The sequence below is a fragment of the Convolutriloba macropyga genome, chromosome 10 (genome assembly GCF_964194025.1).
Source record: "Convolutriloba macropyga chromosome 10, txConMacr16.3, whole genome shotgun sequence".
Taxonomy (NCBI): Eukaryota; Metazoa; Xenacoelomorpha; order Acoela; family Convolutidae; genus Convolutriloba; species Convolutriloba macropyga.
The window spans coordinates 15,222,354-15,236,271 of record NC_134477.1 but is presented as its reverse complement, the minus strand read 5'-3'; the positions used below and the strand labels follow the sequence as shown (position 1 = coordinate 15,236,271).

At 32.7% G+C, this 13,918-nt stretch overlaps 1 protein-coding gene across 1 annotated transcript in view; it reads left to right on the top strand.

The window, feature by feature from the left end:
- The first annotated feature begins 429 nt into the window (after positions 1-429).
- Positions 430-13,918, top strand: part of LOC142347934 (uncharacterized) — a 21,819-nt gene continuing 8,330 nt past the window's right edge. Inside the window, exons 1-3 of the mRNA XM_075399099.1 lie at positions 430-514; positions 9,165-9,267; positions 10,251-10,412. Of these exons, the coding sequence (XP_075255214.1) occupies positions 499-514; positions 9,165-9,267; positions 10,251-10,412 (281 nt within the window). The 5' untranslated portion in view covers positions 430-498. The remainder of the gene's footprint in view (positions 515-9,164; positions 9,268-10,250; positions 10,413-13,918) is intronic.

Genomic DNA, 13,918 nt, shown 5'->3' with positions numbered 1-13,918 from the left:
AATATTCAGACCTATTTGCAAATGTTTGTAAATTTATTGCTTTATTTTACAAAATTTGCAAATTTCTTCATAAATAATTGCAAGTTTGACATTAAGTTATGAATGTGATCCGGAAATCGCCAGTCAGAAATTCTTTTTGCTTTGTATTCCGGTTCGGCTAGTTGCCATAATATGGCGTATTTTATTCTATTCATTTTAACATAATGTGTGCATGCGTGGAAAGAAGTTATCAGTCGCCATTGGTTCATAAATGGCTCTCTTAAATTCTATTCAAGAATAGCCCCCTTTTGCAAAGAGGGGGAATTGTTCAAAAGATCCTCAATCTGAATCAATCACATTATTTGGCCAATCAAATTTAAGCATTCGGCTCTGATTTTCAATTTTATCTCATTCGGCTGTGCGCCCGTTCGGCTCTTATTCATAGCTTAATACCGCTCTTACTTCAAATGTGGGGGGTCAATTATTGCACTCCGCTGGGTTTTGACTGCAGCCCATTGCATGCATCAGTTTGCAGGTTAGAGCCCAACTAGGGAAACCACAGAATTGACAAACCTTTCCATTACGTGCATGATTGACTCAATTTAAGTTCTATATTAAGCTTGACAAATAAAAAAGTATGAAGCAAGTAAGATGAACAATTTTTTCTTGAACAAAATTTAGGAGTTGAAAACGGGTAAAGTTTATCCTTTTTTCAGAAAATTTTTAAATCAGAGCTTGCGCAAAAGCGTTGTAGACACCAGCGCGTAGAAAAAAAGGATCAGACTCATTAAAACGGACCTAACATCACTCTACAAGGTTTTGAGTCCCTTTTTCACCCACTCATCCCTACCGAATCTGAATTCACAACAAGAATTTTGCAAATCATTTTCTCAAAATAGAAAAAAAACTCAATGATAGCCTGTATTTTATTTTCATTGTTGCCACATTTTTTAAATATGAGATAACTTTACTCAAGGCCGATTTTTTTTGCTCCAATTTTTTTCACGTGTTTGAGGGCATCCCAAACTAAAAGATGTGGTATCATTTCAGAGCTCTCTACGCCCAGAATTTGAGAACTGAAAGTATTTTTTAAGGAATTTGAAACTTCGAAAAAGTTTTTAAAGCATACCTTTCGCATATCCGATATATTTTACACGTTGCTAGGTCCTCAGAAAAACATCTAAAGTTAAAAACATTTTCACACAGGTGGCAGTTAATAGTCGAGGCCTTTCAAAACCTAATCGACTATTATTTTCTTGAAGAAATTTAGCTTTTTGAGAGAATCCTGGATCAGGTGTTTTTAATTTCTTGCTTCGTCACTTTCATTACAGCTGCTTCGTCAGCTTTCGACAATTTGATCCAAACAGAATCACTAATATTATTTTGTCTCTTTGAGGGGTTTATAAATCTTTATCATTTTCTCTTATGAAATTAATATTTAAACATGTTAATAACCACTTCTCAGAATTCCGCTCTTTTGTGTTTTGCCTAGACGCAAATAAATTGGATTATCGCAAGTGTTTGTTTTAGATGACAACAACTTTGTTTTCGGCTTTTTTTCATACAACTAACCGTTTTTAATGACATTCATATATCTTTGTTAAAAACTATTGGCAATTTTGAGGTATTCTTTTCTGTTGTTTTTTCCATGAAAAGTCATTTATTTGCTATCATGTTCCCCCCTTTTTTATCCCAATAGTTGCTTTGTCGTTAATCTAATAGAGTTTATTTAGTTTAGTTCGATCAACTTTGCCATATTTAGTTTTGTATTGATTTAGAACCCATCGTAGCTCAAAATAAATTATTTTTTTTCCAAATTTTCGAAAATGGTGAGGGCTATTTGCTTCGATAAACATTGCCTCATTTAATCTAATGAGACAAAAATCCAAATTTTTTATTTTTTGAACTCACTGAAATTCAAACAGGAAATTGTCCTCCTCTATTCTGCATTGTATTATAATTTCATTTAGTAACTTCTGCTTTGTTTTCCATTATTTTTGCCGTATAAGTTTCAATTCGAAAGACTATTTTCATTCCATCTTAAGAATGGCATGTCAAATAAGGTTTAATTGCTTTATAAACACTTCTGTATCCATAATCTGAACACAGTGCTTTGTCTATCAAAAACTGTTCAGCAGATTCTTTTGATTTCTTTTCATTTGCTCAATTCTCCTAGATTTGCTCCAAAAAAACTTGCGAATATACAGGCAGTTTTCCTTCAATTCAATTTATTTTTGTACAAGAACGCGTTGCTCGTCAAATAATTGGCAAGCAAGTGATCAACCTCAATATCAGAAAGTAAGTTTCAGTGAGAATGGAAATAACAACATAGAAGACAAAAAATAAAAAGCATTGGTTCTGTGGAAGGCTACGAATACATATCTAAGACAAACCCTTGGGGCTTTTAGAGCGTTTTAGTGGAAAGAATTTTTTTGATGCCATATAAGCTCATAGCTCTGATTCTGTTGTTTCTTTTTACATGTGTTTGAGCCATGTTTTCGATTATTCAGCTAAAGTTTTCAGAACATCTGGTTTCGTGTCATGTTGTTTAGGCTTTCTCCAATGTTATTTAGGCTTATGATTTTCCAGGGAATTAATTTTTGAACTTCTTTATTTTATCATTCGATTACAAGATTTAGTTTTGTAATCCTACGCCACTCATGTTGAGGTAATTAATTTAATTGGCTAGTTTGCTTTAACTTCATGTCTCCATTGCTACATTGTCGTTACTTATGTGTGCTCCCTTGAGAAATTTGCTAACATCTTTAGTTCAGCAATTGACAACACAATTGTTCTGAATTACAGTTTTTCGTAGGTCATTAATGTTTTCGGATGCAGTTGTTTAAGTTTACTTGCATTTTAGAATCAAAAATTTGTCTTGTAATCAAAACAGGCTAAATATTAAGCTACATAATCTTCTCCTGAATTTGAGCTCTCAATAAAAATTCATCGCAAATGCTGTTTTTTGTCAAAAAGATAGTTCCTTTCACGCTTATTCAACACTTTCCGTGAAAACCGTTTGACTTTCTTTACGCTGGTTTCATTCATTCAATCTTTTTTTTAGTTCTTTTAAACCCAATATTGCTCTGCAAACAATTGTCAAAATTTGAACGATTTCATCTTTTGGTTTCAATTTTTAGCCAAAACTGAAATGCTTACAAAAGGAAAATTGAAATAATTCTGGTTCAGTGCGGTAAGGTCGAAATTTTGGAAACTTTTAGTGGTGCAGAAACTTGTTCTGAGAATTTTTCTCTGACAACCGAGAAAAAAATTCTACAACCAGATTCGTTATTGTTTTTGAGAAGCACACAGCATCTAATTTAGTAATTTCTGAACTATGTGTAAGTAAAAATGACCTAATTATAGTTCAGGATGTCACATTTTTGGAGCGAAAATTTATAAACGAAGACGGATGAACTTTTGAAGCAAAATCAAAAAGCTCATTGACAAGAAAAATTAAGACTTAAATGGTTGTCGTCTTTCCCCTTTTTATAAGATCTAAAAAATAGCGCGAAAAAAAGTTTCATGGTGATGGAGGTTTACTCAAGCCTTGTGTATACTCAGAAAACACAAATAAATGCTTTTTTGTCTCTCTTTTTTTAAAATTTCAGCTAAAACAATTTGTCATTTCTGCTGAGTTGTGTCAAAACACAACATTTGTTGCTCAGGCAAATGTTTCGATGATAACACTTTGGATTTGGAACATCTATACGGAAACAACTTTCTCAAGTTATACTAACGCAACGACCAAAAAGTGCAACGGAGAAAATTGTTGGCAATTGAATAACGAAAATATGGTATAAAATTTAAATAGGCGTGAACTGAAAAACGGAAATTTATTTAGAAAACAAGTGAAGTTAACACTGCCTAATATGTGGAAACGGTATCGAAAAACTTGGTAAATTATATGCAACTAACACTAACCCCCTTGCACTCAAGAAATTTAAAAGATTGGTCTAAGTTATTGTCAACAATGTAAACCAAAACCTCTCCAGAAAAGGAAATTTTATGTAAAAACATGTTTTCTCAAGCTTAGTTGAAAAACATTCTGGTACTTATTTTACTCGTCTTTTGAATCATTGTTGCTTTCATTGTATTCAAAATCCAACTCAAAAAACACCAAAGAATAGGCCTGAACAAAGTATTAGAGAAACAAACGGAAATCAAGATTTGAAATTGAAAATTTAAACAGAATCTGGCAAAACATGTTTTTTTTTCTGTTACTGCAATTTTCAAAGCCGCCCATGGTACTTAATATAACAATGCAACCTCCTGTTATTCCTCAGTGTCTTTTCAAAACAACCATTTAACCCAAAAACTGCCGAAAGTTTTGTTTTCAGATTTGCACAACTTTTGCTGAGATATCTGATGTGAGATCTCTCTCAATTTTTTTTTACAAATTAAAACGTATAGTCGCTTCATAAATACATCATGCCATCATTTGAATGGCAGACTGTGAAATTTACAGGTTACTTTTTATCATAACACAGGCACGATAGACGACAAGTACAACCCTGATTGCGATTATGATCATTACTATATATACAATCAGGGGTTGTATCATTGAATGTAGTTTTTCAGCCAGGGCACTCTTAAGTTCCGTAAACCAGTTTTTTTCCGATTTTCCTTAACTATGCCTAAAAAACAATGGTCTATTCTGCCAAAAACCAATAACACCTTTCGTTTTTATATCCGTTCACGCTAAATTATAAGAAAAAATCATAATAAATTTTTTCTAATAATTAAACTCAAATTTTTGAAACTCAAAGCAAAAATAGGAACTAGAAACTGCAATACAACGTGTACTAGGATGGGTTGTAAACCCGAATAATTGTTCCGACCCACTTTAGTGGTGGAGGAACTATATACTCAAACGTTTTCTTTGTTTAGTCATATTTGGTCAATCGAAAAATTCATCGTAAAGGGTTGCGAGTAGTATCATTAAAAAGCCCGTTCAGCGTAACATATATATATATATATATATATATATATATATATATATATATATATATATATATATAGATAAAAAGCAAAAAAGACTTTTTATTTTCGTTTTTCCACGTTATTGAGGTTTAAAATCTTAAACTTTTGTGAACCTCTGACTGATGTTCGTAATTATTGTTCACATTTCCGTAGTTTTGTGCTATTGTTACCAAGTTAAAATTGGTAACAATAGTGTTGTTGGTTTTACGCAGAATCAAAAACCTCCTTGACATGAAAAACCTAAGGTTTAACCGTTTGTTGTGTCGCGCTTTGTTTTCCTATCTCAAAAAAAGGCGCTAAAAAGAGTTTTCTGATAATGGAGGTTTACTCAAGCCTTGTAGATTCTCAAAAATATCAAATAAAAGAGTTTTTGACGTTTTTAAAAAAATTCAGCTGAAAAAATTTGCCATTTCCGCTGAACTGTGTCAAAACACAACGTATGTTGCTAAGGCATTTTTTTCGAAGATGACATTTTAGAGATAGATAATCTATACATACATATATTCTCAACTCATATAAATGCAACGGCCCAAAATGTACAGGAAAGGAGAAAATGTTTGCTAACTGAATAACAAACTATGCTATAAAATTTAAATAGGCGCCAACTGAAAAACGAAAATTTATTTACAAAAAACTTTTACAAAAGTGAAGTTAACATTTGAAAAGACCTTGAAAACCTGACAAAATTTATGGAATCACCTCTAACCCCCTTAACACTCAGATAATTCTAATGATCTTTTGAAGAAATGAACTTCAACATTGTAAACGAAAACCTCCTGATAAAATGAAATGTTGTCCAAAAAGTGGTCTCACAATCCTTATTGGAAAAATTGTGGCACCAATTTCATTTTCTAGCCTCAATTATTTGCATGATTTCTATTTTAATTGTAGTCAAATTTCAAACTCAAAAACTCCAAACGTTGCGCCTGAACAAACTATTTACTAACCAAATGGAAATCAAGATTTTAAATCGAGATTTAAAAAAACTCTGAATTGAGTTTTAAAATAAAAAAGAGTCTAATACTGTTTTTTTCTGCAAAGCCACCCGTGGTACTTAATAAACAATATGTTATCTGCAACCTCCTGTTACTCCTCATTGTTGTTTCAAAGCACCCATTTAACGCAAAAATGCCGAAAGTTATGTTTTCAGATTCGCACAACCTTTGCTGAGTCATCTCAAGTGAGAGCACTGACACATTTTTTTACAGATTAAAAAGTAGTTGCTTCTTAGATGCATCATGCCATCATTTTAAAAGAAAGAATTTGAAATTTACAGGTTAATTTTTATCATAACACTGTCACTAAAACAACAGGTACAACTCTGATTACGATTATTTTCCTTATTACACATAAAATCAGGGGTTGTATAGTTGAATGTAGTTTTTTCAGCCAGGGCATAGGTAAATTCCGTAACGAAGTTTTTTTTTCAAATTTTCCCTAAATATACATAAAAAACAAACAATAGTCCATTCCGCTAAAACCAAAAACACCTTTCGTTTTTATATCGGTTCACGCTATAATCACGCGACGCACTTTAGTTGGGAAAGATCTATGTAATCAAACGGGTTTTTCGTTCAGTCAGTTTTGTTCAATCAAAAAAATTCATTGTTGAGGATTGTGAGTGGCATAATTAAAAGTCTGTTCAGCGTAGCCGATATATATATATATATATATATATATATATATATATATATATATATACACATACATAAATATATATATATATATATATATATATATATATATATATATATATGTATATTTATATATATATATATATATATATATATATATATATATATATAAATATATATATATATATATATATATATATATATGAAATTGAAAAGACTTTTTAAATTTTGTTTTTCCCCCAGAGTTATCGAGGATCAAACTTTTAAAATTGTGAAGCTTTGACTGATGTTCGTACCTATTGTTCAAGTGTTCGTAGTTATACGCATTTTTTCCAATTTTGCAAAAAAATAAAAAAAGTTTTTAATGATAGTGATGTTGGTTTTACCTAAAAAACAAAAGAACGTTTCTGAACAGTGAGAACAACGTTTTTTGGCGAAAAGTTATATTAAATTTTTTAAAATTAAGTTTTTTTATCACAAATGGCACGACATAAGCTTTTTAGTCAATATTTTTGATAAGCTGATTTTTAAATTAAATTATCCATGTCCAACATTCGGAACAATTACGTATTCTTAATAGACGAACGGCAATAGCAAGGCTAGATTGATTCCAATGGTTGTTTCTGAAGGCTTAAAAAAATTGGATTGTAGTCAGTCGATGTTTTTGAAAAATCATTTTTGAATTTTTTGCTTTTTTACCACAAGGAGAACTACACGCTACTCACAGAGAATACAATTATTGAAATGAGAGGTTCATTAGTCACTAATGAGAGGTTCAAATGACTTCCTAAAAAATCTCTTGAAAAACAATCAAGTTTTTAGTCGAAGTCTTTTGGCCGTATTCACTTTTGAAAACACGAACTTTTAAAACAAACAAAGTATAATTAAAACGAACAATTCAGATCAATGTGCACTAATTACATATCCAACTGTTTTCCTAGAAAGTTTAAAATTATAGTCCTAATGACCTAAAATTATAGTTACTAATGACCTAATCTCAAAATTTATAGTCTGTAAATAAAACTATTAGTGTTGAAAAAAATCTAATTGAAAAAATTGAATGGTATTTTTGCATGGCTTACTGTTTCAACGGCCTCGATATCCGTTGTTTGCTCGATAAGTTTAGTTTATTTTTGATTTTTGTCCTTCTTTGTTGTTCTTTTTTGTAGTCGAACGATAAACTCTAGATAATTCCAGCTGTTAGGGATTCCTATGGAAGAAAAAAGGAACCCATTTACTGATTTAAATTCGGTGGTATTTTCTTTACTTTGGAACCATTTGTTTTAAAAATAAAAAGATGATTTTTTAGTTTGCATTTTGTTGTTCTTTTTTTGTCTACTTGTTGCCTAGTCTCATTAACTACGTCGGATATAAGTTTATTGGTGTTGCGCAAAGACACAATTGAACATATCTAAGGTTTTTTGTGCGTTGCTCATTGTTTTAACCACTTCGATACCAGCTTTTGCAACAAAAATTAAATTAAACTTTAATTTTGTCCTTTTTTTTCCTTTTGTAGACGTGGGACATGTTCTGAATAATGAAAGATCTCAATGGTTTTCTCTTGCAAAAGAAAAGAAATTTTGAGACACACATTTAATGATTTCAGTTGATAGTGAGTGTTTTTGTCATTGAAATAAATTGATTTCGAATAATATTAAAACGACTTCAATACTAGTTTCATTGCAAAATATTATTGTTTACTTTTTGAATTTATGCTATTATTTGTTCTGTTCGTAATCGCATGCTTTGATATAAATTGTTTTCGATTTATTCAGAGGTCACATATCTCATTATTTTTGTTCAAAGAAGGCACAGTTGATTTGATTTTTTTCGGATTAGATTATGTTTTTAGTTGCTTCGACGCTGTTTACTTCGACGCAAAATTTGATGGTTATTTCCGTCTGATTTTGTCGTTTAATTTTTTAAGACCTACGACTAGATAATGCGAAATCTGGAAGTAGTCACAATGCGGTATGAATGAACAGAAACGTAAGAAAAGATTTCGATTGATATCTAATGATTTTCATCATTTGAAATTATTTGTTTTCAAGAAAGCATAATCGTATTTTTCCAACTTTGCCGTTTTCGTTCTTTTTTTTCTACTCGTTACCGAGTCTCATCATGGACGTGTCCCTTTTTTCTAGAGGCCGAAAACTAGTTTGTTTTGCTTAGGTTATAGTTGACACTATTTTGACTTTGTTATCAGGTAGTTTTTTTTGAAAAAATGGACTTTGAATTTTGGTTGTTAATGTTTGTTGTTGTTTGATTTTTTTTCTTTTCCTAAAAATGGCAGGTCTCTTCCTCAGTTGGCTGACAATTCAGCCAAATTTGTAGATGAGTGGGGTGGGAATATTATGTGCGAACGTACATTACCGAGCCTCCTTGTTCTTATTCTAAATCAGAAATATAAGATGGCTGTGTTTATGATTCATGTTGATGTGGGACACATGGATTTCAATAAAAAATCCTTTTCTTATCTTCTTTCGTAAGAATTGATGCCAAGTATAAACGGCCCTGTTCCTAGTCGATGGCAAAGATCTGTACTGTTGATGACTGCAATATTTCTAGTGTCTGACCTGATTGTCCACACTGGAGATTTCACAATCAAGAGAGGGAGAAAGGATCAAATCCTAGTGGAGCGGAAGATTCCACATCCTGCTTACGTCAGAATGTAAGAAACAGTAGGAAAACTATGCTCACGTACTCTCCAAACATTTTTTTCCATTTAATTGTTTTCACTATTTTTTTTCTCGCAATAGTTGAGTAACGTGAAGAAACTGGGGCACCTTAGCATCTACACCCCAAAGGGTAGAGACACTAGGGGATTGGGGTTGGGACACCCTACCCCTACCTGCGGACGATGCCGCAGCACCTCGTCGCGTAAGCCAATCGGTTACCTACAGAATGCCCAGGCATACTCATCATCTAGCATTATTGTACAAGGTGTCTGGTCTAAACAAGTTTAAAGCTGCTTCAATTAATCCTCACACTATTGTCTTCTCTAACCTATTGATGAGCTGTCAAATAAGAGTAATGTTTGTATTTATTTTATATTTTTTATTGGATAATCAACTTAGTACTATATAGCTCAAGAGCCAGTCAATTCCGAATCAGCTGCAAAAAAGATGAAATGAAAAGGTCATCTTCTAAAAAATACGGTCAAAAAAGGTCATTTCCTAAATTCTCAAAACGGTCAAACAGGACCACCATATCGGTCAAATACTACAAGGACTTAGAGCGTTTTCTCCCTAGAAATATCGGTCAAAAACTATCATTTCTTCTGGGTGAGATGGAGAAATATGAACTATACATTTCCGTAAAAAAAACAAATCCACGATCGAGCGTTCGAGGAAAAAACTCAGAATTAAAAACGATTAGAATCTGTCTGATTTTGGTATATATAATACTGAAATAATTTGACAGTACGCGCTCTTTTTACAATTATGTACGACAATTCTAAATTTTGAAATTGAGCCAAGAGTCACTTTTATTGAAAAATATTTAGAACTTATTATTTTAAAAACTTATTCTGAAGTTTAATTGTTCTGTGAAGCTTTCCGTGAGATAACACGAAAATTTTTGTAAAAATGTTTATTTTCTGAAAATTTTCCGCTTTTTGAGTTTCTAGAAATTTTGCAGTTTGATTGTTTGTAGTTTCCCAACATACAATCCCTACAATGACATTGGACTTCTGCTTCTAGCCCAACCAGTTGGTACTAAAGCACGTTCCATTCCACTGTGCAACAGATATCCACCGTATGCTAAACTTCTTGGCATGTGTGGAATGGGACCCATCGACAAAACCCAAAATGTTCAGTAAGTAATTGTCATATCCGACAACTTTTGAAGAGAGCTTCATGGAGATACTATAAACACCTTCAGAGGTCTCCAAGATCAACGTTTTTTCGTTCCCAATTCTAATACTGCAAACGGGCAAAAATCAAAAAAACTTATACAAGCATTCTAGTGGCGTGCATTCTAGTGGCGACGAATTTGCATGCATTCTAGACAAATTTTATTGACTAAAATTGCTTTGTAATATAAAAAAATTTCATGATTTACGCAAAAGTCTTCTCACGGGCATGTTGGGCTACGGGGTAAGACATGCTCTTTTTATAGGCATTTTGTGTCGAGCATGGTTTTCTCATATGTCGATAAAAGAGCATTTTAATTGTTGAAATAGAGGCAGTTCATGGGTCGAGCATTACCTTTCATGTTTCGAGCACTTTTTCATAAGTCTGCTTTTTGTGAACAATTGACTTTTTAACACTGCAACGGAGCAAGACTAAACAACATTGTCTCAGAGCAGTTCAATTCAAAAGACATTTGGAAGTTGCCTCTAGATCTAATTTTTTTGAATTCATAAGATAAAGCTACCAGAACCGGACTAATGTCGAATGACAAGCTCGGATGAAACTAATTAGATTAATTGTAACGGCCTTCGTCTAAAAATGTGACTTTTTTCGAATGTTTTCTCTCGCAAAATTAAGAACCATCATTTTCTTCAAGCGAAGAAGATTTTTGATTGATAAGTGGTTCCAGAGAATTGCAGCAGATGAAGCATTAGTGAAAAATAAAATTGTACCAATGAAATTTTCGACGACGTAAATGTGGATTTTAGATGATTTTCCTCGACGCATTGTTTCACAATGAAGATACCCAATTTTTGTAGTTCAGGTTTTTAATTTGTTAAAAAATGAGCGGAACAATTTTTTTAGAACTAAATTCCAGTTTTAAAGTCTTTAGTCAATAAAATGTCGGGCGTGATAAATTGTGAAAAGCAAAAATTCTGTGTGAATAAATCTAGTTCAGCGAAAATGGACCATGTCATTTTTAGTCAAACAATGAATCAGCGTGAATAGTTTGTATCTAATTAAAGTCCAGTTATTCGACAAAGTTGATTTAAAGTCATTTCATAGGTTCCTTGGATAGAACACGTTCTTGTAATACACTTTTGCGATACAGTGTGGTCTATTCATAACCCCTGGTTTAAGCGTGGGCTGATATTTTAAGCTGCATTAATGCTACAATAATCATTTGGGAGTAGGAACCTCATGTCAGCCTGCCTTGTTCGTTAGTCAATTTTGGTGGATGGTTATCTTTTTCGTTTAGATATGCAATTTGTTTCAATGAAATGACTTGTATCATTTGTATCATTTCCTGGAGTTATTTTTTTTTCGCGGAAAAACTGTATGGTTTTTTCTCATATACGCTTAAGTGCATCTCTGGGGCTTATTTCTGAAAATTTACAGAAATTCCCGCAGAAATCCTGCTGCTTACAAATCTGGTAAGCAGCATTTCCGTGAAATTATTTCTAATTCTTGTTCAACACAACCTTAAGGAACGATAATCAGTTTTAAATTTTGTTCAAAATACTGCAAAAAAAATAATAAAATACAAAAATTAGTTTTTTGTTTTTTGATCATTTAATAATCAGATAATCAACCAATTTGAGGATGTATACCCGTACCGAACTCCAGTTCTCTGTCAATACTGGACCAATATTTTATGCAAGTGTTATTTCATTTTCCAGAATTGGAAATGTCGAATTACAAGTCTTACACGTTGGCCAAGACTTAAGTAACACAACACTCGAGTTACAAAAAAAATTGTAACTGTCACAATTTTGGGATTATTTTTGACCTGAGACTGACAAGCGTCAAAATTGACCTGGTCATAGCTTTGAATCAGTTCTGATAGTACACTTGCAATTAGACTTGCCCAGTACTTATAATGACTCGGGGGTAAGGTCCAGGCAAACTCTGACGTCAGATACATAAAATACAGTCGTGAAGCTGCTATGTAAAAAAAAACAAAGAAATCAAACTGAAGAAATCCGAACAGAGGAAAAGTACGACGAAAGCGAGAAAAACTTAAAAGTGTTAATCAATCGTGAATAAAGAAAAATGGCTACACGAGAACGGCGGAGAGTTATGAGGGAATTGGAGATTGAACAATTTTTTTGTGTATATGGACAGAATAGTTCGCCAAGACATGTTATTCTCAGCAAGGGTAGAAGAAGTGAACAAAGGGATGGAATGGGAAGAAAAATTACTCAATCGAAGGAACAGGAGCGACCCGGACTTGGGTCGGAGCATTTCAGCACTGAACCAGCATATTTCAAGAGCAAAAACTTAATTCATTTCTGAAACATTGCATCTCCAGAATATTTCAAGTTTCACTATGTGCAGTTTTTCTTCGATATTATTATATTGAGGCCAAAGAGTTTGCCCAGGCTAAATTTATCATTTTTGGTCTGAAAATTACTCATTCGCCGAAGTTAAATCTGAGCAGAATAATATAATACTTTTGTAACTTATAACTGGTAATTACTGTAGTAGTTTGCAAACCATTTATACCACAAAGCCCATTTAACTTAGTCGTTACGACTTGCTACGCAAATTAAATGTTGCAAGTACTTACGCGGAAGTTCAAAACGCTTATAAAGCAAACCTTGTTGGCGGGAGTTAAGTTGAAAATGCTATTTTTCATGCAGTAAATTCTACTCAGACAATCAAGACTGGCCAGATTAATTTGTGACATGGACAGAACACTGGCCATCCTAAAAAAAACAGAATGTCTCTAGACTGATTCAGCGCTTATTTGTTCTGCCACCAAGATCCGGGGAGAATTCCAGAAAAATTTTGAATTACAATCATGGTCAAGAATATATGTATGACCTTGTTTAAATATAATTTTGTTCAAGAACGTAGTCTAATGTTTAGTAGAGAGTGATAGATAAGCGAGGAATTATCGACATTTTTGAACCAAAATTTTTATGAAACCTTGTCTCTATTTAAGAATTGGATGCCCCAAAAGATTTTGCAAATTTTCTAATCTTTTTCATAGTTTAATAAAAAAGTTTTGATTGCAATCAGTTGGGGAAGCTAATACTTACAGTTTTTTGATCAATGTGGGAAATTTGAATTTTTTGCTCTCTCGAATTTTCAGGCACTTTTCTACATAACACTTTGGCCAGAACTTTCTGACAATGAGCAATCGTGTTAATTGAAAGTTACCAGCTGATGGACGGCGTTTTTTCAAATAGTGCCTGAAATGGAAGGAACATAAATACAAATAAGTTTTGTGCTATTCATAAATCAGAAGCTTTTGTTTTTCTAGATCTCTATATAAGATGGTTTTTGCTCTACAATTTTGTTTACAATTGCATGTTTATTGCATGAGTCCCGCATTATGGCCCCTCCACCTCACAACGTTATAACCCAATTATTGTACTTTTCGCTATTTGGGGGGGGGGGGGGGGGGGGGAGAGAAATGTTAGATGACTACTGAGCTGTGGGGCAAAAATTGGAAATTTCCAG